The 25,594-nt window shown below is 57.3% G+C and overlaps 8 protein-coding genes across 8 annotated transcripts; 4 read left to right on the top strand and 4 right to left on the bottom strand.

The window, feature by feature from the left end:
• Positions 1–400: 400 nt before the first annotated feature.
• MKK02DRAFT_41756 (glycosyl hydrolase catalytic core-domain-containing protein) lies at positions 401–2,476 on the top strand (the record flags this gene model as incomplete). The annotated part of the gene is made up of 6 exons (XM_053091695.1): positions 401–778; positions 847–1,021; positions 1,227–1,433; positions 1,651–1,886; positions 2,128–2,269; positions 2,394–2,476. 6 exons carry the CDS (start codon positions 401–403, stop codon positions 2,474–2,476), a joined length of 1,221 nt encoding a protein of 406 aa, XP_052948511.1.
• A 910-nt stretch (positions 2,477–3,386) lies between these two features.
• MKK02DRAFT_41755 (uncharacterized protein) lies at positions 3,387–4,299 on the bottom strand (the record flags this gene model as incomplete). Its single annotated transcript, XM_053091694.1, has 5 exons — positions 3,387–3,419; positions 3,657–3,710; positions 3,780–4,049; positions 4,175–4,198; positions 4,267–4,299. 5 exons carry the CDS (start codon positions 4,297–4,299, stop codon positions 3,387–3,389), a joined length of 414 nt encoding a protein of 137 aa, XP_052948510.1.
• A 265-nt stretch (positions 4,300–4,564) lies between these two features.
• MKK02DRAFT_22038 (uncharacterized protein) lies at positions 4,565–6,495 on the top strand (the record flags this gene model as incomplete). Its single annotated transcript, XM_053086505.1, has 10 exons — positions 4,565–4,807; positions 4,861–4,991; positions 5,055–5,192; positions 5,247–5,324; positions 5,400–5,456; positions 5,510–5,577; positions 5,681–5,794; positions 5,906–6,009; positions 6,134–6,255; positions 6,459–6,495. The coding sequence occupies 10 exons, from the start codon at positions 4,565–4,567 to the stop codon at positions 6,493–6,495; spliced, it is 1,092 nt and encodes a 363-aa protein (XP_052948509.1).
• Positions 6,496–7,089: 594 nt separating this feature from the next.
• Positions 7,090–11,901, top strand: MKK02DRAFT_41753 (uncharacterized protein; the record flags this gene model as incomplete). Its single annotated transcript, XM_053091693.1, has 4 exons — positions 7,090–9,759; positions 9,807–10,043; positions 10,103–10,300; positions 10,354–11,901. 4 exons carry the CDS (start codon positions 7,090–7,092, stop codon positions 11,899–11,901), a joined length of 4,653 nt encoding a protein of 1,550 aa, XP_052948508.1.
• Positions 11,902–12,080: 179 nt separating this feature from the next.
• On the bottom strand, positions 12,081–13,391 carry MKK02DRAFT_41752 (uncharacterized protein; the record flags this gene model as incomplete). Its single annotated transcript, XM_053091692.1, has 5 exons — positions 12,081–12,148; positions 12,198–12,825; positions 12,925–13,058; positions 13,221–13,261; positions 13,339–13,391. The coding sequence occupies 5 exons, from the start codon at positions 13,389–13,391 to the stop codon at positions 12,081–12,083; spliced, it is 924 nt and encodes a 307-aa protein (XP_052948507.1).
• A 457-nt stretch (positions 13,392–13,848) lies between these two features.
• MKK02DRAFT_35736 (UDP-glucose dehydrogenase) lies at positions 13,849–16,385 on the bottom strand (the record flags this gene model as incomplete). The annotated part of the gene is made up of 14 exons (XM_053089252.1): positions 13,849–13,967; positions 14,141–14,251; positions 14,304–14,329; positions 14,379–14,490; positions 14,563–14,677; positions 14,731–14,838; positions 14,892–15,220; positions 15,342–15,409; positions 15,455–15,547; positions 15,596–15,667; positions 15,728–15,895; positions 16,071–16,092; positions 16,196–16,213; positions 16,352–16,385. 14 exons carry the CDS (start codon positions 16,383–16,385, stop codon positions 13,849–13,851), a joined length of 1,395 nt encoding a protein of 464 aa, XP_052948506.1.
• A 3,188-nt stretch (positions 16,386–19,573) lies between these two features.
• MKK02DRAFT_41749 (uncharacterized protein) lies at positions 19,574–20,801 on the top strand (the record flags this gene model as incomplete). The annotated part of the gene is made up of 9 exons (XM_053091691.1): positions 19,574–19,690; positions 19,818–19,838; positions 19,885–19,981; positions 20,079–20,181; positions 20,236–20,248; positions 20,315–20,389; positions 20,450–20,459; positions 20,565–20,703; positions 20,786–20,801. The coding sequence occupies 9 exons, from the start codon at positions 19,574–19,576 to the stop codon at positions 20,799–20,801; spliced, it is 591 nt and encodes a 196-aa protein (XP_052948505.1).
• Positions 20,802–21,103: 302 nt separating this feature from the next.
• Positions 21,104–25,382, bottom strand: MKK02DRAFT_31052 (uncharacterized protein; the record flags this gene model as incomplete). The annotated part of the gene is made up of 14 exons (XM_053088200.1): positions 21,104–21,106; positions 21,159–21,744; positions 21,812–21,936; positions 21,991–22,173; positions 22,234–22,644; positions 22,701–22,784; positions 22,841–23,167; positions 23,219–23,323; positions 23,379–23,787; positions 23,841–23,935; positions 23,988–24,066; positions 24,116–24,216; positions 24,264–24,946; positions 25,013–25,382. The coding sequence occupies 14 exons, from the start codon at positions 25,380–25,382 to the stop codon at positions 21,104–21,106; spliced, it is 3,561 nt and encodes a 1,186-aa protein (XP_052948504.1).
• Positions 25,383–25,594: the final 212 nt, after the last annotated feature.

Below are 25,594 nucleotides of genomic sequence, written 5' to 3'. Positions count from 1 at the left end.
GACATCGACATCGACAAGGTGAGTGATTGTGATGGCTGCGATGGGAAAGGGGAGGGAATGAGGGGACCGAGCGGCGAAACTTGTTTGTGCATTGCGTGTGTGTGTGAAAGGGGGTTGGGTGGAACGGACCGCCTCGTTTAAGTTGGGGGTCGAAGAGTCTCGGGGTCTATGCTATGCTATGGAGCTGCCCCCTTTCTTCCTTTCCTTTGACATTCCTTCCCCCCTCTTGTCTCTCCTTCACAAACAAGGCCCATACACCTACCTCTCTATCACCATTCACTCACCCGTCTACGACCCCAGCGAAAAGTTGCTGATCGACTCCAGCACCCACACTCATTTATCCACGCTCTTTACCACCCCTCGACAAGACCCAACACCACCACCCACCAATCACCGCACGATGAAGACCTCGGCGCTCGTCCCCCTTCTCTGCCTCCTCGCGGGCGCAACCGCCTTCCCCGACCACTCGAACGCGGATGCTCTCGCCCGCCGCCTCAATCCCCGCAGGCACCACTCGTCCCAAGTCGAGCGCATGATTGAGAATATCAAGCGCCAGGAGGCCACCTCGTCCGACGAAAAGACACTCGCCGGGAAGCGTATCGTCAACAAGCGCGGTCAGACCTGTCGTGTCCGCCCCGCTGCGGCGTCCGCCTCGTCCTCTTCTTCCGCGGCTCCGTCGGCTACCTCGTCCGACGCCGCCGCGGCGTCCAGTGCTGGTGCGCAGGCGGATGTCAACATTGGCGGTGTCCACATTGGGGTGCAGGTCGGTGGCAATGCTGTAAGTTTGGCCTCCTTTACCATTTGGACGGTGTTGTCCTTCGTGATAGGGACTTGGCTGATTCTCAGCCCGCTTCTAGCGCCTGGTCCGCCCCGTCTGCCGCTGCCTCCCCCTCCCCGGCTCCTCAGCAGCACACCCCGTCCCCTCCCGCGTCTGGCGGTCTGACCCCCAACGGCAGGAAGGCGGGTATCTCGGCCGGTGATGCGCTCAAGGAGTTTGAGAACCAGATTGGATGGTACTACAGTGAGTTGAGCGGAACGTGAAGCGAGTGAAGCGAGTGCAGTGAGGTTGAGTTGTGCGGGTGAGGGAGAGGTGGACGAGTGAGGCCGAGCCGAGGTAGCGAAAAGGGAGCGAGTCAAGTCCAGCGCGGAGTACAGGGAGCAAGGCACAGTCGCCGAGCGAAAGGACGGGCGTTACCAGATCGACCAAGGGCAGAGCTGACTCACAGACTGGGCCCCTACCGACCCGTGGCAATCCTCCAACAAGGTCCAGTTCGTCCCTACACTCTGGGGCGGTGGATCCGCCGATTCGACGGACGCTGCGCGTTTGATCGACTTCAAGGCCATGTCGTCCACCCCGACGTGGTTGATTGGCCCCAACGAGCCGGATTGTGAGGCTGGGGGTCAGATGTCGGCCGGGATGACGATTGATGCGAGTGAGTTTGGATAGGCTGGACTTGTTGTCTCTCTACCTACTCTTCTCTTCCCCTCATCCACCCATCTCCAGAAAGCTATCAAATTCCCACTCTTCATCTCCTTTCTCTCGCTATCCTTCCCCTCTTTTACCCATCTTTCCAGGCTCAACCCCGCCCCTGCTCCCCGTTTATGCCGAGTGCTATATTCTTCATTCCGGTGGACAGGCTGACCCTCCAGCCGCCTCGCTCTGGAACGAGCTCATGGCTCCCAAGGGCAACGCTGGCGCCATGCTCCTCTCTCCGTCCATGTGCAAGCAGATGGCCGAGGACGGCTGGTTGGGTCAGTTCCAAACCAAAATCTCGCGCGATTGGGATATCACCAATGTGCACATCAACAAGAACAACATGGAGGGTGTCAAGGCGACGATTGATTATTACTACAACAAGTACAAGAAGCCGCTTTGGGTTACCGAGGTGAGTTAGCAAACGAAGCACGCGAAGCGTGCGGATTGAGCGGGGAGAAGGCCCGAGCGGAGAGAGTGCAGGTTGGGAGCAGGCGAGCGGAGCGAGCAGTCGGGGCCTTCTTGGACTATCCTCCACTATCCCTTCTTTTCTCGGCGAGCGTAGCGAGAATATCAAGAGTCGGGCGGTGTGGTTGGATGGAGCGCAGAGGGATACTCCAAGCAAAATCTCGAAAACTTAGCTGACGCCCCAGTTCGCTTGCGTCAACGACAACCCCAACTTTGTCCCCTGCACAGACCAAGGGCAGATCAACCAGTTTATCCACGATATTGTGGATGTGCTGCAGAATGATGGTCGGGTTTACGCTTATGCCTACTCGAACGGGAACGGGCTTGGTACGTTTCACGTCTTTTTCTCCGTCCCTTCTCCATCACTCTCCCTCGTTGTCCCCTCCACTTTCCTTGGCTCAGCTGGCACTTTCCCTGATGCTAGTGCATGGACGCAAGCTGACATCTGCAGGAAACGTCTGGCCCCTCTGGAACAACGGCCAGCTCTCGGAATCCGGAAAGGCGTACCGATCCGCCCTGAGCAAGTACTACTAGGCCAAACCGATCTTTGGGTTGGCCTGGTAGGAGAGGAGTGGTGGTGGGGTTGAGAGGAAGAGGAGGTGGAGGTGTTTATGCGGGAAACGAACGAGACGACCTATGGACATTCCGCCCCCTTTCCCTTTCCCTTTTCCCCTTTTCCTTTGGCTTTGTTCCGATTATATACCCCTGATATATCTCTAGTTTCGATTCGACGATTCGAATAGCCTTTGGTTGTGGATAGCTTTTGACTCTGACTTTGGCGGATAGGCGTAGCGGGCAGCGATGAGGGTGGATGGCACGCTGGTCGCGGTATGCATGCTCGTGCTGCCTTGCCTTGTCTCGCCTTACCTTGGCTCGCTTGAGTCTCTGGGCTTGAGCTTTTGGATGTGAATCCACTAGTTGGCTCGTGCGCAGACCCGAGTCTGGTCGGGCGGACAATAATTCTCAATCGTGAATTGCCGCTGGTCCAGACGCGTACTCGTACGCGCAGCCGGGAGACGATGGGTTTCAACGAGCAACGAGCAATGAGACGCAGGCAGGACAAGCGAGCGTTGGCGAGTAGAGCGTAGAGTCCTGGGCTGGTATGAGGAGGGAGACCGGGAGGAACAGCGGGAATTGCGGAGTGAGCGTGAGCAATGAGGGAGGAGGGCGAGTGAGGTCAGTATGTGCAAGCCAAGGTGGGTCAGGGGTGGAAGGGGTGAGTAGACCTGCGGCTGGGGATGCGGACGAGGACCGTGAGGAAGAGGTATGTGAGCGTTGTCTATAGCGCTTAGGGTCAGATCGAGGAGACAGGAGAGGATATTATGATGTTGATACATGCCCGATATTGTACAAGACTGTGAATCGCTGATTTAGCATGTAGCTCTAGTTTGTGAGGACGGCCGTTCAAGCCTCCGGTGGTGCATGGGCGGAGATGGGAGCTGGGTTAGGCTTGTTGTTCTCGTTGTTGGCTGTGGAACTGACCTGTCAGCTTAGGTCGAGGGGAGAGCAAAGACGTCCAGTGAGAGAAGGAGACGAGGAAGGGATGGTGAATCGGGTAGGTGGGGTATTGGGGGAGATGGTCGGTGACAGGGCGAGTATATTGGCCAGGAAGGAGGGAGAGGATCGGAGAGAGCTGACGCGAGAGGACGAAACAGAGAGGATGGCGGGAAGGAGGAAGAAGGCAGAGACGGAGACCAAGTAGAAGGGGACATACGATATCTTTCAGCTGGGTATTTGCCTCGTCGAATTGTCTCTCGAGATATTTGGCCTATTCCGTCAGCATCTCCATCCCGGCAACACTCCTTCGGATTCTGATCTTCCTCGACAATAGACTCACCTTCTTCGCCAACACCCCAATCTCCTCATTCAACTCCCTCTCCTGCTTCGCATGCCCCGCATCCACCTCCTTCCTCGGCACCACCACAAACATCTTACCTACGCCCTTGAACGTCTGTCCTTCTATCCCTGCCCCGTCCCCCTTATTCTCGCCCGACGGGGCGGGGACGGTTGATAATTGGCGGATGGTCAGTTGGAGGATTTTACGATCTTTTTCTTTGGCTTGGATTTGGGAGCGGACGAGGGCGAGGGCACGTTGGGAGGTGATGGCCTGGATGTCAGGTTTGGATCAGAAGCGCCGAGTGAAGCGATTGGCGGGTGAGAGAGTGGTTTAGTATACGCCAGCGAGGGAGGCGGAAAGGTGCAGCGAAGAGAAGAAGGAGGGGATGGACCGACCTGATTTTGGATCTGGGTGAGGATCTGGCTGATTAGCTGATACCCAATTTTTGCGAGGCTTTCAGCGGAAAGAGAAGGAGGACTCAGCTTACCTTTCTGAGTGTATCATCTGATAGATTGGACATGTTGGCTATAGCTGAAAGAGTATAGTAAATACAGTGGTGGACCAAAGCTATGGGCTGGGTCAAGTGAAACGCGTCGACCGTGGGAAAGTCTGCTTCAGCCCGGTCCAGCCAAAGACCTCCACCCGGCTCTTCTTCTCCTTTCCTCTCCTCCTTATCCACCCCCATCTTATCGTGAATATTGACTGTGTATATCGCCCTGCCCTACCCTCCCCTCCCCTCACTGCCTCATCGAGTATTCACCGACTCTTGCGCAGCTCAAGAAGATATGAACATGAACCTCCCCACCGTCTCTCTCACCGCCTTCCTCGCCGACCCAACGGGGGAAGAAGGCCTCCGCCAAGCCCGCCTAGCGGCCGAAAGTCTCATCCTGACAGGCGCGGTCATCGTAGCGGACGAACGAGCGAGTAAAGGGGCGAACGATAGGTTTTTGGACTTGTTTGAGGATTATTTTGCTTTAGGGGATGAGGAACTTAGAAGGGATGAGAGGCCAGAATATGGGTATCAGGTGGTGAGTCCGAGTCCAAGCAGCAAGGGTAGAGAGGCTATGAGCTGATAGTCTAGGGAGTGACGCTGGAGAATACCGAAAAGCCAAAATGTAGCAGTGACGATGAGTGTCAAGCGATCATTGCGCAGTTGGAAGCAGGGGAGAGACCGTTGGATCTACTGGGTCACAATGCGGACCCCAAGTGCCGGTGAGTCCGCGTAGGGGATCGCAGGAGAAGACAAGTATCGGGCTGTTGTGCTGATATCTGTAGCTTCTTCCACCGCATGTCCAAGCTCCCGCCCTATACTTCTAAATTCGACATTTCCGAAATCCCCAATGTCACGCCCAAAGCGTTCGAACAGGACTGGGCGGGCAGAGTGGACGAGTGGGGCTTGTGTATGAAGCAGGCGTGAGCGCACCGCTGTACAGCCGTGTAAAGTCGGGGCAAGAGCTGATCAGATAGGGTGGAAGGCGTAGCTCGGATGGTTGCTGCCGGTTTAGGGCTGGAGGAGGATACGTTTGTCCAAGCGGGTCAATATGGGTGAGCTGCTCTTCCATCAGAGACTCATCGGAGTGGCTGCGCTGCTGCTCGAGGGGGTATGTGGCTGATGATTAGATCTCACCTGCTCGCTCCGACGGCTACCAATCTGGATAAGTACGGCAAGCTCAACAGGTCAGTTGTCCTTCGTGCTACAGTCTGGCATGATGGGTCGCTGACGGAGATAGCATCTTTGCGGGCTTCCATACGGACCTGAACTTTCTAACAATCCACGGACAGTCCCGATATCCCGGATGTAAGCTTTTTCTCCTCACTTCCCCTCTCAATCAACCACGTTCCGCTGCCTTGGGAGCAGGGGATCGGGTGCGAGGACAAGTCGGAGTAAGCTGACGGCCTAGTGCACATTTGGGCTCGGAACAATGGGAAACGTATCCCCGTCAAGATCCCACCGGGGTGTTTACTCGTTCAGGCGGGAAAACAGATCGAGTGGATGACGGGTGGACTTATCAAGGGTGAGTCAAGATTTCCGTCTGAACCAAGCAACGAGGAAATGCAGGTCCAAGCGAGGCACGAGGAGACGAGATAGGAAAAGAAAACGATAGAACCAGAGCTGATGCGTACAGCCGGGTTCCATGAGGTCGTATGTACCCAGGCTACGCTAGATGTTATGAAGCGGAGGAAGGAGGAGAATCCAGATCGGCCTCAAATTAGGATATCGTCTACTTTTGTAAGTCACGTCCCCTTCTTTTCTCTCTCCTCTCTTTTCCGTTGGGTTCTTGATCCGTCATTTCCAGATGGCCTCGATGGCGCCGGGCGCCGAGTCAAAGGGGTCTGCCTTGCTGATCGGGCAGTTCTGGCACCTCTCGCCTGATCATCTCCTTGTGCCCGTGCCGGCGCTACAGGAGGAGGCGGAGAAGCGGTTTGGGCAACAGAAGGAGTACGGGGAGATGTTGGTGGGGGATCAAGTAAGGAAGTAGGTCTCTTCTCTCGATTGGCGGTCTCCCTCCTTACTGGTGGTCTCTGCACTTCCCTCCGATCTTGCTCTTCCCTCGAAAGACCTTCTCCTTTCGCAATACTGCCATCCAAACCACTCCCCACTCCCTCCTTCCGCCGAAATCGACAGTCCCGAGACCTTTATCAGGCAGAGTCAAGATTCACCCGCTGACGCTATGACAGAGAATTAGGTCTTATCGCATTGATGGCTCCCGAATAACCACGCGAAGCGGCATGCATTAGGATCCGCCTTCAGCCTGTCTACCCGAGACATGTCCGCTTATTCTCGCTGGAACTGACATTTAGGCGGAATGAAGCGAATGAGGTAAACGATGTTTCAGATTGCGTGTTTCAGAATCATCACCCATCATTCCGACCCCCCGGCTCTGTACTCTTGTTCGGAGGGCATGAGATCATGTCGGGATGAAACGCGAGTACTTGCTTACTGTACCGGCGGTTGCGAGGGGTTGGATTGCCGGGCCGGCAGACGGTACAGGAACAGAGATGAGGGGGGAACAAGCCGGGGGAAGAGATGATGACGCCAGGGGTAAAGCTGGATAACATTGAGACATGGACTCAGCCCCGTCTTACTAGTGTTTGGAAGGTGGGCTATGGGGGATGAGGGGGATAGATGGGTGGGATCGGCGTTGAGATCGGGTCTTACGCTTGGAGTTTGAGAGTTGGGTATAGTCCTTTCTTCCTTCTTGTCTTCGGCTCGGTACCTCTCAATCCCTTACCCTTACCCTTTCACCTGTACTTGCTCTGTCTTCGTAACACAGTACAGCAACAGCTCACCACTCAACGTAGAACCAGCATGTCTACCCAGCCGACTAGCACCCAACCCTCTCTCAACCTGGACCTGGACGACCTCCCCGCCCCGGTCCGTCCCCACTCTCGTCCCAGCTCGCGCCTCACACCCCCCAACTCCTCCTCCTCCCGCCTCGACGCCGATTCCGCCTCCTCCTCCCCTACGCCCCCGCACGGCACACCCCGGCGCCTTCCGCAGGCCTCGCCCCCGTGCGCCCGTCTTCGCCTCATCGCGCCCGCCCCCGTGAAAATACCCCCTACGCCGCCATTTAACCCGGCCGGTCGAGCGGGCACGTACAGCCGTCATACACATTCGACTAAACCCAACACCGCGGCGGGATCGCCGACCAAGCGGCAGAGGGTAGCTGGAGCTGGATCGGGAGCGGGCGCTGGAGCTGGAGCTAAAGCTGGGGAGACGGAGCTGTTCAGAGCGGTATCGGTGGGGTTGGGGATGATTGTGGCGGCGGATGCGGGACTGAATGATGGGGAGATGACGGCCGAGATGTCGGATACGGACCCTTTTGACCTAGAATACGCCTTCGCTTCGCCCCCCGTCGCCTCGCCCACTCCGTACACCCTCGGCTTCTCCTCGTGCCCTGCGCCCGCGCTCACACCCGTATCCATACCCATACCCATCGTGCTTGGCTCAAAGCAGCGCACGTCCTCTCCCCTCGACATCCCAACCTCCAATATCCGTCCGCTCGCCCACCGTCAAAGCTCCTGCGCTACCGACCGGACCGAGTCGACCCAACCCTCATTCTCCACCTCGCCAGTCTACCTCGCCGGCCCCAAACCTGCACCTGCACCAAAGCTCAAAGCCTCGGCATCGGCGTCGGCGTCGGACCGCGCCTCTCTTCCTCTCGGTAATGGACGCGGTCGGACCCGATCGAGCCGGACGGTCCCTGATGTCCCTGACGAGATTCTCGACGAGCTCTCGGACTCGCGGCACTCCGCGCAGTGGTCCGACGAGGACGCACGCGCGCCGACCCGGCGAACAGGGGATGAATTGCTTTCGCCCGGAGCGTTTCTGGCTGCTCATGTCCCCCGGCCGGTCTTGGTCCAATTCCGAGATGTCTTTGGCGCGAACGATACATTTGCGCCACACCTCCCGGCGTCCATCTACCCCTCGTCCCCTGCTCATAGCCATAGCCCCGCCAGAGCCGTCAACAACCCCAGTCCGGGCAGTACTCGTCGTCCCTCTCCACACGCACCTCGGTCCCCTGCCCCTGCTCCCGCACCGTCACTCCCCAACCCATCTCCGCGGTCCCCGCCCGTCCAGCAATGTCAAGGTCAAGGTCGACTCGGCCCGTCTCCCGGTGGAGTCAGTATCGCCGAGAGCTTCGCCACGTTCGGCGTACACCGGAGCGACAAGACCACCACGACCACGTCACGGCGGGAGAGGGAAGAATCGGGCGCGTCAGACGCAGACAGCTTTACATTCTCGGCGTACCACCTCGCCGATGATGATCCCGTCCGGGAGATCCAACAGCTGCAGCTGCCGCCCAGTCCGATCAAGATGGGGCGGACGCAGTCCGCTCGGCCCGTCTCGCGCTCGGTCGTTCCTCTCCACTCGGCGACTCCCCGGTCTGCGCGCCCCGTCCGGCCCCCGCGTCCCTCCCAGGCTGGTGTTGCTGCTCCCGCCGACGCACAAGCACTCCTTCGGCCATTCATGGGCCTAGAGGACGCAGCGGCAGACGCGCGCGCGGACTACCGGACCCGCGCTGAACAACCGGGCTGGGTCCACCCTTTTGCGCGATCGGCGACCCACAGTCCAGGATCCGGATCAAGCGATGAGGGGGGAGAAGACGAGCTTGTCACTCCGGAGCAGCAGCCGGGTGGGGCGCCTCTCAGCCTCGTAGGCCAAGGTCATAAGGAGGAGGACTTTGGCACACCCACCCCTACTCCGAGGGTACGAGACGTCATGGTGCCGAACGCCGGATTGGGGCTCGGACTCGGTCTCGGACTCAAGCTGCCCCTCGCGGAGAGCACGTATCGCCAGCATCAGCACCAGCCGCACTCGGCAGGATCGGACTTGCATCAGCCTATGCACAATTCCTCGGGTGCTCGGACAGCGGCCGATACCCGGCCCACTCCCGCGCGCGTCCCCAAGATGATGCAGGTAGACTATGAGCTCGCGCTCGCTGCTGCGCCCTCTACATCGACGGACTCGCTTCCTCCTCCCCTCCCCCTCAGCAAATCGGTCGGTCCGAAAAAGTTCAAATCGCTCGCTTCGCTCCGGAAACGTCTTCCTTCGAGCCGCGGTGCTGCCCCTCCCCCTCCCCCTCCGGTCCCGGTCGTGCCCTCCCTCACCGACTCACAATCTGCCACCTCACTCCACTCGCTCCCCTCTGCGGAGTTTGCCAGTCTTACGGGCAAGCCTACACCTTCGCGGCCGACTACAGCACAGCGGCAGCCGGCGAGCCAGGCCAGACCGGCTTTTGGGGAGATCCGAGGTGATACGCCGCCGCCAACGGGATCGAGCGCTGCGTTCTCGATCAATTCGGGCTCGGGGCTGCTGGGCTCGAGCGGACAGGCGCCGGTCGTAGCGGGCAAAGCTCTGCCGGACGTGGGCATCAAGCGGGCGGAGAATGGCTGGACTGGGGGATTGAAGAAGGATCTGGTAGTGGAAGGGATGACGGTGCGGAGGGACATGACGTTGAACCTCTGGGTGGATCAGGTGAGTTTCTTTCTGCTCGTTGATGTGGACGGTCGCTGATCATCCAGGAAAACTGCCGCGAAGTCATCTCCACACTCCATCCTATCCGGTATCATCAGCCCGACTCGACCCGTACCCGCGCCCTTGAACGGATCGCCGATATCCTCCGCGAAAAGGAGACGATGGATCACCTCGAGGAAGTCATGAATGATAGTAAGGATGAAGGGGACGTGTTTTGGGATGAGGGGTGTGTGGAGTTTGGGATGAATCCGAGGAAGAGGGATCAGTGGGCTTTTACCTATGGTGTGAGTGTAACTTTCAGCTCAGATGTCTAGCGGGTGAGAACTTTGGCTGAAGCTCTTAGGCGCTCGAGTCTTTTCCGTCCCTCCGACGGGTCACGATGGAGGGCAAGCAAAATTACGACTTCACATCCCGGATCGCTTCACTCAAGCATCGAGAACCGGGGATCTATGCGGTACACGGGGAAGAAAAGGGCGGGGCGAGGTGGAGGTTTAGGTATATGGTCTATATACCTCCTGCTGCGAAAGACCCGGGGGACAGAGTGAGTTGAAAAAGCCTCTTTCTGGGCGGTACATGGCCATCGCTGATGATCAGGTGATTGTCCCCATGTCCTTCTATGCCACCATCGCCTTCCTTCGCGGAGACCACGCCAGCAAGCTCGGTTTCGGCAACATGATCGGCAAAGCCCTTCGGTCGAATCTGCACTCTGAAAAGATGGCGACCCCCGAGCTCTCATCGTCCGCGCATGAGTCGGCCGACTACACCTTCCCTGCTCGCGCGCACGAACGGCTCCAGTCGGCCGCTTCTGCCAAAAGCAACATCTCAGACGTCAGTATCCAGCACAAGTTGATCGAGGTACAGGTCAAGGTGGAGACGTTTGTGGATGGCGGAGTGACGCCGCGTGCTGTGCCAAAAAGAGAGTATCGGCCGAATACGGCTGAAAGCGGCGGCGGCGGCGGTCGAGGAGAGATGCGGCCTTTACTGCCGAAGATGGCGACGGAGCCGGGGAGTGCGAGGTCGCCTCGGCCATCGACGGCGCAGGAGCCTAGACGGGTCATGCCTCTCACGTCGCTCGGTAGTCCGTCCAATATCGGTGCGGCTCGAGATGCCAACTCGGTCCAGACCCGCCCGCCCCTCCGCGTCCGACCAGGAACGGCAGCTCCAGCTTTCCCTGCTACGTCCCCGGGAAAAGGGGAGAAAGTCAGGGTCGCCCCTTTCCTCTCGAATGAGCCGCCCACACCGTCCACTCTCCTGCCTCCTCCGTCTGCACCGCCAGCGCACCCCGGCCGGCTATCCTCCGCCTTTGGCCGCGCTCGCGCACTCACCTCCGTTGGCTCTCGGCCCCACACACCCCTCTCTGCGCCCCTTCCCGCTGTACCGGAACTCCCACCTCAACCTCTGTCCGCGACAGCTACCGCCTTCGCCAGCGGTATCATGCGCGCCAAGAAGAGCCTGTCTTCCCTCCGCCCGCCCAGTCGACCGGGTACGGCCGGACTTCCCATCTCGCGCCCGCTCGAGCCGCCCTTACCTACTTCTGCATCGGCGGGAGCACTCGACATCCCCTCTTCGGGTCGATTAAGGACGAAGAGCAGTAACTATGCTTTACCGTCCCGAGGTGGTAGGCCTAGTACGGCTGCTGCTGCTGTACCCAACACGGCTGCCTCGAACGGTCCCGCCGTACCTCCCAAAGACGGATCCCACTCGGCGTCCCTCTTCTCTTCATTCCCCTTCTCACGCTCATCTCGACCATCCCGACCATCTACCGCCAACCCCACCTCCTCTTCGGCCAGTGTCGTCCCCCATACCCCCGTCCGACCCCCTACAGCCCCAAGCTCCGGCGTCCAAGCGCTCAAATACGGCTTTGGCTCGTACGTCGACACTCCGCCCAACAACGGGGTCACGTATTCCGCATTGGCGATGCAGCAGCTCGAGGCGAAACGGACGCCGGGAACGTTTATGCGCGAGGCGTTCGGAAAGGACTATGTGCCAGTTGGTAAAGGAACGGGGTTTGGGCTGGGGCCGAAGCACTTTGAGAGCCGGCAGATGGATCTGAGGATGGATAAGGGGAGGAAGGGGGAGATGAGGCGGCCGAGGACGGCGACGGCGGATGGGAGGGCAAAGGGGGCAGGGAGCATGATTTAAGCTGTGCGCATAGCTGGGTAGAGGTGAGGGTGGTGTGCGATATCTGAGGCTATAGTAAGGTCCGGGGTCAAAGGTCAGAGGTAGTATAGTTGGTCAGACTACTTGATATACATATGATGCTACTCGATACCATAGTTGTACAACTGATCTGCTCGCTGCTCCCTGTCCGCTAGCGCTACTTATCCTCTCCACATGCTCTCAAGAGCGACGCACGTCTCACTGTTGGAGGCGTATTCTCCTCTGATGGCTATCCTGGAACATTAGCAGATCTCTCTCGCACCAGCTGAGATACTCACGTTGTCTGGAGGCTTGGCGGAAGTCCCATGCTCCGTCCGCTCCAGCTACTGTAGGCTTCTCGCCGTACACACCAGATATGTCCCCCACCTCGTACTCGTCGTCTTCTGTTGTATCTCCATCACCTTCCGCCTCATCCCCATCTCCGGACATCTTATGATCCATCACCAGACCCGTCCTCGATCGCTTCACCCATCCTGCCGCCTCCGTCGAGGCTCCTACACTCATCGTGCGTTCTCTCTTCTTACCCCTCTCCATCTCGACCAGGGACTGTCCGCCGACCCGCTCCAGCTCGGTTCCAATCTGATACGCCGGATCTTCCGCGTACGGTATGGCCACAGTCGCTATACTGTTCAAAGAAGTTGGCGACTCGAGTCCGCCAAGTGTGGCGTCCGCCGCTTTGTCATAGGGGTCGGTAAGGGAAACGAGCGTGGATGTTGATGAACCGGATACTGATGCTTCCGCTGAGCCTTCCCCGGAGCCCAGGTCGGAGACGGACGCCGAGATGGAGGCGGTCGAGAGGATGGCGGCAAGGACTGGCGATCTGGGAGGTGGGAGCTCGAGGTCGAGTGCCAGATGAGGGGCATACTTGGCGATCAGTCCCGCTGAGAGAGGGGTCACGTGGGGGTTCTGGGGGATCAGCTCCTGGCCTACTAGTCAGGATGTCAGGGAGAGATGATCGTCGCTACGCAGGGAGGGTTTATAGGCAACGCATACAAGTAGACCTACCCTTCTGTCAAGCGCTTCAAGATCATACATCCCCGCCAGCCTGTCCCACATGTCCGGAATCTCCATTCGGACTCGGGTACGCTGATATATCTCATCCTGGAGTTTGAGGATGAGGATGTGTTTGTGCGCCCCGACTGAGGGATCAGCTCTGCATTCCAAGGGATAGCCCAGCGTATCATTATCCAAGGAGGTATGAGTGCCGCAATGGACACCCGCATTCGCACGTAGGTGGCATGATCCCCTTGATGATAGGCACATAGGGTGACGCTTAACGAGGGTGGTATCAGGGAACATACCGGGTCGGGTACGTATCAGGCAGCTCAGGAACGCTATATCGCTATCCTATCAGCTCCTGGTCTATCGCACCACACGCCAACCTCACAGGGTTGAAGAAAGGAAGGAAATCCAACTCACAGCTGCACCTCGCTCACTTCCTCTTCCTCCCATACGGGCGGACTGACGCTCATCTTGCTCTTTGCTCACAGTGCCGAGGTCACGCTCAGACACACAGGCTACTGTGCTATGGTATCTCAAAAGAAGGGAGATATGAAGTAGGAGTGAAGGAGGCCGAGTGAAGGGATGGCTATAGGCTGGACTTGTGGCTGGCGCCGAGGTGATCAACCTCCACTTTTGGGCAGGTTCCGTCGGAACAGAGTTGGGCTTGGCATATCCTTGCTGCTCTTGCTAAGACTTGCTCCGGCTCTAGTCATAGTCGAAGGCCGGGGAACACTGGCGGCTACCTGGCGTCGTAGCCAATGACACAGCAAGGGAGCAACAGAGACCGAGATGCGAAAATGATCTCATGCCATCTATATCCCCATCCAATCTCCGATTTCTACCAAGACCCAAATTCACAATCCCCATCCCCATCCCCCCAAGAACCGACACAACCGCAGCCGCAATCGCTAGCGAAACCGCAGCCGCCTAGACCCGGTCGCCAGTGCCGATAGTAACGACCGTGAACCCAATCTTCTGCAGCTTCTTGCGGTCGAGCATGAGCCGGCCGTCAAAGACGAACGCGGGACGGGGGCAGTTGGCGTAGACTGGGGGATGATTAGCTTGTGTCCTTGGCTCATAGCCCCGACCGACTTCATCAAACAATGCCAGTAGCATGCAGTCCCCTTGTCCGAGTCTTCCCTCTCGACGATCCTGTTCGGCCCTCCCCACCCATCACCTCATAACCCTCCTTCTCGATGGATGTGAAATAAAGACTCACTCTTCTCCCAATCAAGAGTCTTGAACTCGTCCCACTCGGTGCAGACCACAATAGCCTCGGCGCCCTTGCAAGCGTCCTCCGCGGATTTCTGGATCGACACGTTCGGCTTGACTAGGGTCGTCAGCTTAGTCTCACCTAGCTTTCCCTAGGAGGCACGACTTACTAGGCTCAGCCGGGATCGCTCCGTAACTATAGCGTCAGCGTTGTTCCTCTATATTAGCGAGCGAATGCAGCTCACTCGGTAAGATCCAGCCAGATCTGGTCTTCTCCCACTTGAGGATCATAGATCGTGATCCGTGCCTTCTCCGACAAGAAGTGGTTGGCGATCGAGATAGCCGGGGATTCACGGGCTGCATTGTTAGCATGCGTCCAAACGCCCCTGTACTTCTTTTCGGCTACCTGTGAGGCAGTCCGAAACTCACTATCACCCGTGTCCTTCTTGAACGCCCAACCGAGCATCGCAATCTTCTTGCCAGTGATGGTGTTGAACAGCGTCTCGACGACCTTGTGGGCGAATCGGTCCTTCTGGTACTCGTTCTATGCGGGTCAGCTGTATGTCACCGACGGAAGGAGTACAGCAAGCAACTGACCATCTCAACGACGGCACGCCAGTACTTGGCGACGTGCGGCAAGTGGAGGGATTCCGAGAGGTACACCAAGTTGAGGATATCCTTCTGGAAACAAGATCCACCAAAGCCCTATCTCGTCAGCTAATTTCTTGGCCGACCGGAGTCCAGCGGAGACAACTCACAACAGAGGCCTTGAGGAACTTGGGTCCCACCCGTGTGTCCTTGCCGACGGCATAAGCGACCTCGTCAATGTTGGCGCCGGTCGCCTCGCAGATCGCCGACAGGGCATTGACACTCGAGATACGTTGCGCGAGCATCGCGTTGGCCGCGAGCTTGGAGAGCTCCGAGGACCACAGACCGACAGTGAGAATCTGGTCCTTCTTGACCCAGTTCGAGTAGACGGCGGCGAGGGATCCGCAGGCCGAGAGACCCGATTCGGTCTGGAGGGAGCCGATGAGGACTCGGTCCGGGTTGAAGAGGTCGGCGATGGCGGTGCCCTCGGCGAGGAATTCTGAGGATCAGCGGTGAGCGGGCGATGGGTGATAGGAGGAGGGTAGAGGAGGGTAATTGGAGAGGGAAGAGGAGCATATCAAGACTTTGGGTTTGCATATTAAATGAGATGTTTAGCTTACCGGGGTTGGAGAGAATGTCGAATGTGCATCCGGGCTTCGAGTTGGCCTCGAGGATGGTGCGCATAGCACTGCTCATCAGCGCAGTCCCCGTCAGGCTGCCAGACTCCACTCACTCGGCAGTCCGGCACGGCACAGTCGACTTCTCTACGACGATCTTGCTGGAAGTGGACACCTCGGCAATCCGGCGAGTAGCCAACTGGAGGTAGCTAAATGAGTCAGCTTGCGCCCTTGTCGATGAAGGCCTGGAGGCTCACTTCAAGTCCGCGGCGAATCCCGCTCCGATACCGGACTTCTTGGTGGGGGTGTTGACTGAGACGAAAATGAGGCTAGCATATCAGCTTGATTCTCCGGGACTTCAGTCCAGTTTCGCTAGCTGGTAGACTCACTCAGCCTCCTCGATCGCCTTATCGACATCAGTCGAGAAGAACAAGTTGCGCCCCCTCGCCTCCTTGACGACCTCATCCAACCCGGGCTCATAAATGGGCAGGTTGTCCGAGTTCCACGCGTCTATACGCGCCTTGTTGAGGTCGACGATGGTGACCTGGATGTTGGGGCTGAGAGGTCAGTACGAGCTCGGAACCCGCGGTAAGGTTGGTTTGGTCAGGGGAGTGATGGGGAGGTTGAAAGTTGGATTTACCACTTGACAGCACTGTACGGTCAGCTTGATCCTGCGTCGCAAAGTCTCATCATCGACAGCTACACAGGGGAGAAAGCTGAAGGATCACTCACATGACAGCACAGGTAGGACCGCCTAAGTTGAATCAGCTCAGCGAAGGGTATTGGATGGGCTCTTTAGCAGCGCTCAGACCGCACTACGCGGCCTGAAGAGCTCTGAAAGTCAGAGTAACACGTACCGACATATCCAGCACCAACTGTGAGCCATCAGCATACGTCCCTCAAGCAGCATCACGTCCTGATCACGGAAAGTAGCAAGGGATATGTTGATGGGAGTTGTGGAAATATCCGACGCGACTGATCCGTCCTTGAGAGAAGATGTGGGTGATACGCACTGCAGCAGATCTTCTTGACGACAACAGGAGCCATTCTGACTGATTCTCGCTACGTAGGAAGGTCGGATAAGGTAGATAGAAGATGGATGAAAAGATGGAGAGAGAGAGAAGAGAGAATCTAGACGGGAGCGCGGTGTCGAGGAATGTAGCCTCCACTTATCAAAGTTACTCCTTTCGGACAATTTCTACTATTCGGATCAGCTTTTTCAGGGTCAAATCATAAGCGTTTCAGAGTTTGGCTCTAGGTGGAGATGGGGACGCGTCGAAGCGCATCAAAGCATATCTTCCCTCTGCATCGTACTCTCGTTCAAGCTTATACCTCCCAGTCTCCTCGCCGATACCGGGAGGGGTACGACTCCCCTCATCATGGGCGCGCTGCAAAGGTGGTACAGGAGTGAAAAGCGCTCACTTACTGATCACACATTTCCGCGCGCAAGATCAAGGGGCAAAGGACGGGGCGATCAGTGCCATCACCCCATCAAAGGGCGTCCGAGCGGGCATAGCTTTATCCTTGATGGGCTCAGCGATAGATCAAGTCGTTTCCTGGCCGAGTCCTTTGACAAGCATCACTACATCACTGTTGTGGTGGGCTGCTCTGTCCGGGATGAACGCAGCGTAGCACGGTGGTTTACAACTTACAGCTTGGAGCTGAGAACGCTGGCGCTGAACTTGCCACCTATGCCCGGCGTGGATCAGGCTAAGACCTTGACCCTATAGCGTGGGCGACTGGCTCTGAATATACTGGTTGTGATGGTCGGCTAGTAGCTACTGCTCGCGCCATCAACTTCTCAACTCCCCCATTCGACCGGTGACACGTCCTCCCTTCTGAAGACCTCTGCGCTCAAATTTCGACTCCATCATACGCTTGCCAACTTTGCCAACTTTGACTGACTTTTCTGTCGTCCTGCTTTATGATGGGCCATCGATGGACGCTGGCCAGGCTGATATCCGCTGCGCTGCTCTCCCCAGACTGAGGTAGAGGTCGCGAGTTAGAGGCCCCGTGACAGTCCGGCAAAGATTTCGTAGGGCAATTCACAGCCAGGGACTTTGTCCCACCCTGGCAAGAGCATAGTCCGCCTACTGCTATCGGTCATGTATGTTTGGCGACCCGCAAACACGTCGGAGACTATACACGCGCACACGCGTCGGAGATGAAGACAACAAGAGTCTCCGCCGATTGCTGCTCTACATTACCAGCATTGAAAGGAGTGCAATCTAGACCTGTAAGCCAGTGCATACTGGAGAGTCCGCTCGCATTCGCGGCTTTAGCGTCTCAGATTCTGACACCGATTCTGACAGTATATATATAGGCGCTACGTACCGCCCGATTTCGTTGACCATCCCTCTGCCATCTCCAATCCACGTGCCACACACAAAGACCCTTATCATCACGCGGCAATACAGACATCTCTGACCATGCCCGACATCGATACAGTGGACCTCTCCACTCCAGAATACCGTACGCAGGTACACAAGGATCTCACGGAGGGCGCCACCGATTGGGAGGCCGATCCCGAAAAGTCCGATGATGAAAGACAGGGAGCGAGCATGATGCTTGACTGGCTGTACACCAACAAACCGGCGAAAGTCGGGGAGTGGTCCGCGGTGCAATGGGCGACAGTCGAGGAATTTCACAGAATTCTCTTCGGGGAGCCTTCCAAGGCCAGCGGGGCCGCGGATGAGACGGAAGAGCCCCAGATTCCTGAGATCGCTGACGATGCCGCAGGCGAGACGGAATAGGCGCACTGTCGAGGAGGAGGAGTGGTCTCAGCCGTGTACACTTGGAGCCGATGCATGATCCATTACTGTCTGTTAGCGCGGACGGTACTGCACGCCCGGACTCGAAAAAGCTATCTGTCCCTTGACTCCCTGAAGTGCTACCTCGACGTCACTCCGGGCCAGATTGAGAGCGACAGTGGGGGCTTGAGATCTGGGACAATAGCGGGTCGATATGGCGGCAAATCTTGTATCGACTCTGCACAACACAATGCCTGACAGAGAATCAGCTACCATGCTAGGTATTTCGTTCCTTCTTATGCGCACAGTTCTCAACATCGTCCGCGCTAAGAGCCCATATGCGACCTGGCCAACCAGGCACCACCTCGTCGGGGAAACGCGAGCGATAGTAAGACGAAAGCAGAAGTCCGCCTTGACGGCCGGGAGAGGTGGGGGCGTCATCCTTTGACATACAATGAGTCTTATGGTCTGGACTCGAATGGGCAAGTATAGGCAAGCGAGGCGTTTCATCCCATCTGCACCGTGCGAAAAGCGAAAGGAAGTTGAACTGCAAGCCAAAGTCGTCAAGATGTCAAGCGATGAGAGGCGCAAGATTAGTCTGAATTGCGGTGTACCCTTGTGTTAAATGAGCCTTTGAAGTCTCATGTTCGGACACCGCGCGCTAATTCCGGTCTACTTGGTATACGAGTATATGTAATTACTTTTTTCCCCCGGCAGACCTACACTCTCCCTCTCTTTGCCACTTAGTTTTCATACACATCGAAATCCGACCTATACAAGGCAGACAACCCCTCAGACATCAATCCATCTTACATCATGCCCTGTGTCGATACCCTTGACCTCTCCACACTTGAATATCGAACCCTGATATATACGAAAATCACGGGAAGAGCCACTTGCATCGAGAATGACCCGACAAGTAACGCTGATCAGAAGGAAGTGGCGAGCACGATACTTGATTGGATGTTCAATATTGATCCGGCAAAACTAGCTGCATGGAGTGCCGAGCAGTGGTCAACCATCGAGGACTATCATGGGGTCCTTTTTGAGGAGCGCCTGCCCCCAGAGGTCAAGGATGAGAACGCTGAGGTCGCTGGGTCAACCTAGAGTACGAGGGCGCGGGCGGTTCTATCGGGATTACCAGGCCTGATTGAACAGAGTAGCGGATTGCTTTCGTGCAGGGGTTAATGTATACAAACGCTTGATTGAGTGATGATGAATACAGGACCACGAGGCCGTGTAGGCTGGCATGCACAGCACGAGCACTGCGCAACCGCCACCCTGTCCGCCACTTCTCCGCCCCATTCCTTGAGCCAGGCACGGTTCGAGCAGATCGGTGACGTAACTGAAACGTCTCAAGTCTTCGCATATCGATTGTGTTGGTGAAGGTGTATCATCTCGCGCATCACCTCTACCTTGATCTCTATCAGAGCGGATCTCATCCTTGTTCATATCTGATCACCTCTGCTATCTGAGCGCAGTGCGATGTCGAGGGTGCTACTTGGCCGCTTTGCGAAGTTTTATAATGGCGAATTTGACAGACGACCAACGCGGACGTTGATCGTGACGAACGGTATCCTCAACTCTGTTGCTGACTTATGTGTGAGTCTGACCATCTTGCTATGGAGCATGATTACTCGGAGGTGAAAGGAGGAAGGGTCCACCGATCTTTTCGAAGTACCAGATGGGGTGAAGGGATCAGCTGAGAAGACCGAAGCTGACAAGCCAGGCCCAAGCATCTGAACAAATAGTGAGCTGGCTGCTATGGCCTGGCTGCGTACTATAGCTGATAGCAGCTATACGACGCAACGTCAGGCGATCCAGTACCACGGTATGACCCGCTTCGTACCTTGCGCTTTGCAGCGTACGGAATGGCTCTCGGTCCTCTTATCGGTATGTCCTCTCCTTCCCTCTTCTTCCAGCGCTTGAAAGACCTTGCGGGGGTCATCTTCTTGTATCCTGTCGATAGGTAGCGTGCTGACGATATCAGGGAAATGGATGCACCTGCTCGAGACGAGAATACCAATGCGCATGGGCAAACCAGGAAATGGGCTACAGCTGTTTAAGCGAGTACTAGCAGATCAGGTCATCATGTGGGTTTTGATTTCGCTAGCTTGCTGAGGGAAATGGTGGGGCTGACTGTGTAGGGCTCCAGCAGGTGTAAGACCATATCACTCCACTGGACGCCTCCGACCGATGATAAGAGAGATAAGCTGATCCCGACAGATGGCGCTTTTCGTGGCGGCTATGGGGACGATGGAAGGCAAAAGTGTACAGCAAATCAAGGACAAGTTTTCCGGCGTGAGTTGTCGTCTTTCCCCTCTCTGCGTTGGCGGACGGGCAGTAGCTGATATCGTACAGATGTACTTCCGTAAGTCCTGAACCGCGTTGAAGCTATCACCCTTCCCCATCCCGCGCCCCCATTGTCGCTCTGGAGCTAGCTATCTCCTGAAGCAGAATTTCGCTGACATCACAGCTGGTCTGATCGCGAATTGGAAGGTCTGGCCAGCGATCCAAACAATCAACTTCAAGCTTATGCCGCTCGCCTACCGGGTCCCATTCCAGTCGACCTGCGGGATCGCATGGACGGTGTTCTTATCATTGCTGAATAAGAGGTGAGCCTTCTCCTACTTTCCTGCGGGCGGAGCAAAGGGCTGCGCGGCTTGAGGGGAGTATGAAGCAGAGGCTGATAGTGAGCAGTAAAGGCGGATGATCGCGAGAGGGACGATGACAACCATCTTGCGGAGGCAGATGCAGGCGGCAGATAGGGTGCCGAGCCTGACAGAGGAAGACCTAATGAGACCATCGGTATGCATGTAGCTATAATCATTTCCTCCTCAGAGTCCGTCAGTGATCATCTAGATCCTGCATCATCATATCTACTAATGTATGTACAAAACACAACGTCCATGTCCGTCCTAGGGATGTATGTACAAGGGAACGGCGTTGCAGTTGGGGAAGGTGAGGGGGAGTCGAGACATCAAGATCAAGACGCCGGAGCAGGGGTAGTGTTGATCACTGATCGATCAGCTTTGTCTACCGACCACCAGTCATAGATATTATAGCTCACCGGCTTCACGTCGGCTCCAGCAGGCGCAACCGAGACTCCCACGAGACCCTTGACGAGACTACCCAATCCCTTCGCCGCACCCAGCAAGACACTCCCGTCCTGACTCTCGCTCAGGTCCATGTCTTCCCCATCTGGCCCATCTTCCGAACCATTCCCCTCGCTATAGTCGTCCTCGGCATCCTCGCTAACCTCGCTAGCCCCTCGCCTCCCACCGAAGTGGACTGGCTCCTGCTCTACCATCGGCGAAGGCGGGATAGCGATCTTGGACGGAGTGAGGTCCCGCATATCCGCCAAGAGGCTCTTCTTAAGCGCCGGTTCCGGAGTAGCCGTAGCCCCAGTAGAGGCCGGGGACGCCGGGCTCGCCGGGTCGAGGGTGATGGCCGAGGGCTTCTTGGGCGAGGGGGTCTCGGGCGCAGTGTAGGTCGATCCGCGGGCATGGCTCTCGGTAGCGGAAACGAGGGTAGGATGGACCTCGGAGACAGCGGCGGCAGGGAGGACCTTGGGAAGGGTCGCGGAGGTCGGGGCGGGAGTGGTGGCGGCGGCTTTCTTGGCGGCAGCGAGCTGTGCTTGGAGCTGCTCTACCCAGCTATACATGTCAGCTATATCCCTTCTGGCCGGTTAGGATTTCGAAGAGAAGGTGATGAGGAGCTCACTGTTCCAACTGCTCGACTTCCTTCTCGTGCTCCTCCTCGGCCTTCTTCAGCTGCTCCTCCACCTCCGCTTTGGGCACCATACCGCCCATCTTACTTTCGGCGAGCTTCAATTCCACTTCCCGATCCTGTCTTGTCAGATCTGCCCATTGATAGTCATCATCGAGAAGAAATCAACTCACCTTCAACCCCTTTCTAAGTCCCTCCATATCTTCTGTCATCTTCACCTTCTCCGCCTGGGCCTTCTCCTCCCTCATCATATCCTCCTCCATCCTCGCCTCGGCCGCCCGGTTGAGCTCCGTCGTATGTTGTCCCTGAAGCTCCTCAAGCGACAGCTGGAAGTGCGACTTGTTCATCTCTAACACCTGCTTAATCAGCTCATGTCCGCTTGCAGTGCGAGCTGTTTTCCGCGATCGTGAACTGACCTCTTGCGTCCCCTCCAGCTCATCCCGGACCCCCGCCAACTCCTTCAAAGCATCCTTCAATTTCCCCTCCAGCTCCGCATCCCCTTTACTCACGCTCTCCGCCTTCTTTCGCGCGCCGTCCAGCTCCTTCTTCAAACCCTCAATCTCAGCCTGCATCTGCCCCATTTCCTCCTCCATCTTGGCTTCCGCCCCATTCTTCTGCTTGAGCTCCACCTCGGCTTCGTGCAAGAGCACCTTGAGCTCGCCGACTGCGTTCGAGTGCTCAGCTATGAGCTGCGACATGTGGGCCGCGTGGTTGGCCGCGGTGGACTTTAGCTCGGCTTCCTGTGCGGCCGTGAGCTGGGTGTGGGTATCTGCGAGCTGGGACCGGATGGCCGAGAGCTCGTTGGCGTGGTGTGCGTTCGCCTTGGCCTAGATGCGTCAGCTAAGAGACACATCCCGAGGTAACCATGGAGAGGCTAGCTGACCTTGGCGTCCTCCAGAAGCGCATCATACTTCTCCTTGAACTCCCCCTCCTTCGCTTTGATATCATTCTCGAGCTCCCTGACCGTCTACAGATATCAGCTCTACTCTCGTACCACACCCGTCAAATGGCCCGTCGACTGACCTGCTTCATCTTCTCACTCTCCTCCCGCGCGAACACCCGCTCAGCCTCCAGCCCATCCATTTTGGCAGCCATCGTCCTCTCCCTCTTCTCCACCTCCTTCAGCTCCTCCCCCGCAGTGGTAATCTTGCCCTCTGCGACCTCCAGAGCAGACTCCAACTCCTCGATCCGAGCCGTACTGTCCAAGACCGTCTGCGAGAGCTTCTGGTTCTCCGCTTCCGCCTCTTCCAGCTCGGACTTGAGGCGCTGGATATCGGATTCCTGGGCGGCGTGCGTGGTTGTGAGGGCTTCGATACGGTTAGAGAGGGTGTCGCGCTCGCCCGAGAGAATCTAGCCTGTCAGCTGATGTGACCTAGACATGAGGGGCATCTGACAGCTGACCTTGTACTTGTGTCGATACTCTTCTATTCCGGCGGTACTCTTCGCCAGCGTAGATTCCAACTCTCGAGCCTTGCTCTTCGACCCGGCAAGATCGCGCTCGTGAGCCTAACAAGTCAGCTCACCGATTCCCTGATCAGCGAGTCGAGTCGACACAGCGTACCTCGTCCTTGCCACTCAGCTCATTCATCAACCCCTCGACCTCCTTCTCCTTCTCCGCAACCTTCGCCTTCAGACCCTTCATCTCCGACTCTAGCTGCTCCACCTTCCCCTGAGTCTTCTCCGTATCAAGCATAGACCGCTCTGCCTCTTCTTCCCCCTCTTTGATCTCCCTCTCCAATGTTTCTCGCTCCTTCTCCACCTCGCCCAACTTCGCCTGTATGCCCGCGAGCGAGATAGCATGCGCCTCGCGCTCAGCTGTATACTCGGCGATCTGGCGCTGGAGAATTCCGACCTGTTCTTGCGCTTCAAGGTGGGCTGTGTTGGATGCGTGGAGCTGGTCTTGGGCGGCTTGGAGCTGTTGAAGCGCGTCGGCGTGCTGACGGGAAACGGACTGCACAGCAGCAGTGAGTCTGAGCTGCTTAGCTGATACACGGCCAGCAGTACAGCAGATGCCAAGGCTCACTCGGCGATTTGTTGCTCTACCTGCTTGGCCTGAGCTTCGCGCTTTTCGTCCGACGCCGCCAATTCCTTCGCGTGCAACTCTTTCAGCTCAGCGATCTGAACGTCAGCTTGACTGCTCAGCCGACATGGAAGGTGTTGACAAGCTCACCTTGGCTTCTTGCTCCGCGATATTCTGGTCCGTAGTTCTAGCATGCTGATCTTGCAGTTCGTGAAGCGCTTGAGCGTGACTGTGGTGATGAGCTCTGTTCCAATTCGGCTTGAAACAACCCAGCTCACCTCTTTTCAAGCTCAGCCCTTTGGCGCTCATGATGCCCATCCTGACCCTCCGCACTAGCCTTTGCCTCTGAAAGAGCAGTCTCCAACTCGCCAACCTTGATCTGTAATATCAGTTGATGCTCGCGCGGTGTGAGATCCGCTAATTGACCTTGAGAACCTCCACCTCTTTCTCCGCAGCCTCCTTCTCCTCTTTGGCCTTCCCTAGCGCCTCGGTCTGACCCGCGGTTGAAAGTTGCCGAGAAGCAGGCTTGGTGCTCGTGGAGGAAGCGAGGCTTGTCCGGCCGGGCGCTGCCGCCCGGGGAGCTACAGTAGTCCGAGCGGGAACGACCGACGCCTTTGCTCGTACTGGAGCAGTGGTAGTCGTTGCACCGCCTGCAGCTGTAGCAGTGGCCGTCGAGGCTGAGCTACCGGTCGGACTGGCAGTGTCCCGAGTAGCGGCCTTCGCCGACGTAGAGGCCGGAAGAGAAGGCTTGGCCGTACGAGCCGCAGCACCTCCAGCCGTCTTTGTCCCAGCCAATGTGGTCCGGACGTGGGCTGTCCCCGCCTTGGCGGACTCGGTAGGCTTGACAGTCTCGGCCGAAGCGGGCTTGGTGAGCGTCGAGACCCGCGCGCGGACCCCTGGAACGGCCGGCTTGGTTGCGGGAGTAGTTCCGTTTGACGTGGTACGAGCACTAGCCGGTGTAGTCGTGCTGGAAGAGGGAGCCTTGGAGGTGCTGGAGCCGAGAGGAGCAGAGGGAACCGGCTTCCTCGTGGGAGGTGCGTGCGAGACGCGAGGTTGGGTGGTACGTGCAGGGATAGGAGGTTTGGGTGAAGCCGCTTTGGGCGAGTGACCTATATTGTCAGCTGTGGTCTCACGATAAGTCTATACGGAAAGCGATTCGGACCGGAGCAGCTTACCAAACATCCCAGTCTTCAATACCCGCTTCACCTCCCCGACCTTGCCCTTGAACCCCCCGTGCTCCTTCTCTGCCTTGTCATCCTTCTTCGGCCCCGCCTTGGTCCCCTTGAGCTTCGGCGGAGACTGGAGAGGCACCTCCACCTTCTCCCAGTCCGAGTTACTCTCGCTGAGTGTCTCGTGTGGCTCTGCAGCGGGAGCGTCCGTAAGGGGTGCCGGAGGAGAGGAGGTAGGAGCGTCCTTTGGAGGTGGGATAGGCGAAGAGGGGCGAGAGAGCCTCATGTTGGCAGTCTTGACGGGGTCTATGGGCGGAGCAGGGAGGATAGGAGCAGATACTGGAGGAGGTAAAGAGGAAGAGGAAGCCTCCGCCATGTTGACACTGATAGAGGGGGTTGAATGGGCGAGTGAAGGGGTCCGTGCGAAGTGGTCGAGCTGGGATGGGACGATGTCCGGAGTCGCTGCAGTCTAGCGAGTAGTCGGCATGAAAGCTCTGTATGATCTCCAGCTTCCTTATGAGTGCAAGAAAGCGCTATAGAAGCTGTTGTTGGTGTGAGTGTGAATGGGAGAAGGGGCAATCCGCGTCT

Source organism: Dioszegia hungarica (genome assembly GCF_025882075.1).
Source record: "Dioszegia hungarica strain PDD-24b-2 chromosome Unknown MKK02contig_5, whole genome shotgun sequence".
Lineage (NCBI taxonomy): Eukaryota > Fungi > Basidiomycota > Tremellomycetes > Tremellales > Bulleribasidiaceae > Dioszegia > Dioszegia hungarica.
This window is presented reverse-complemented; position numbering and strand designations above follow the sequence as displayed.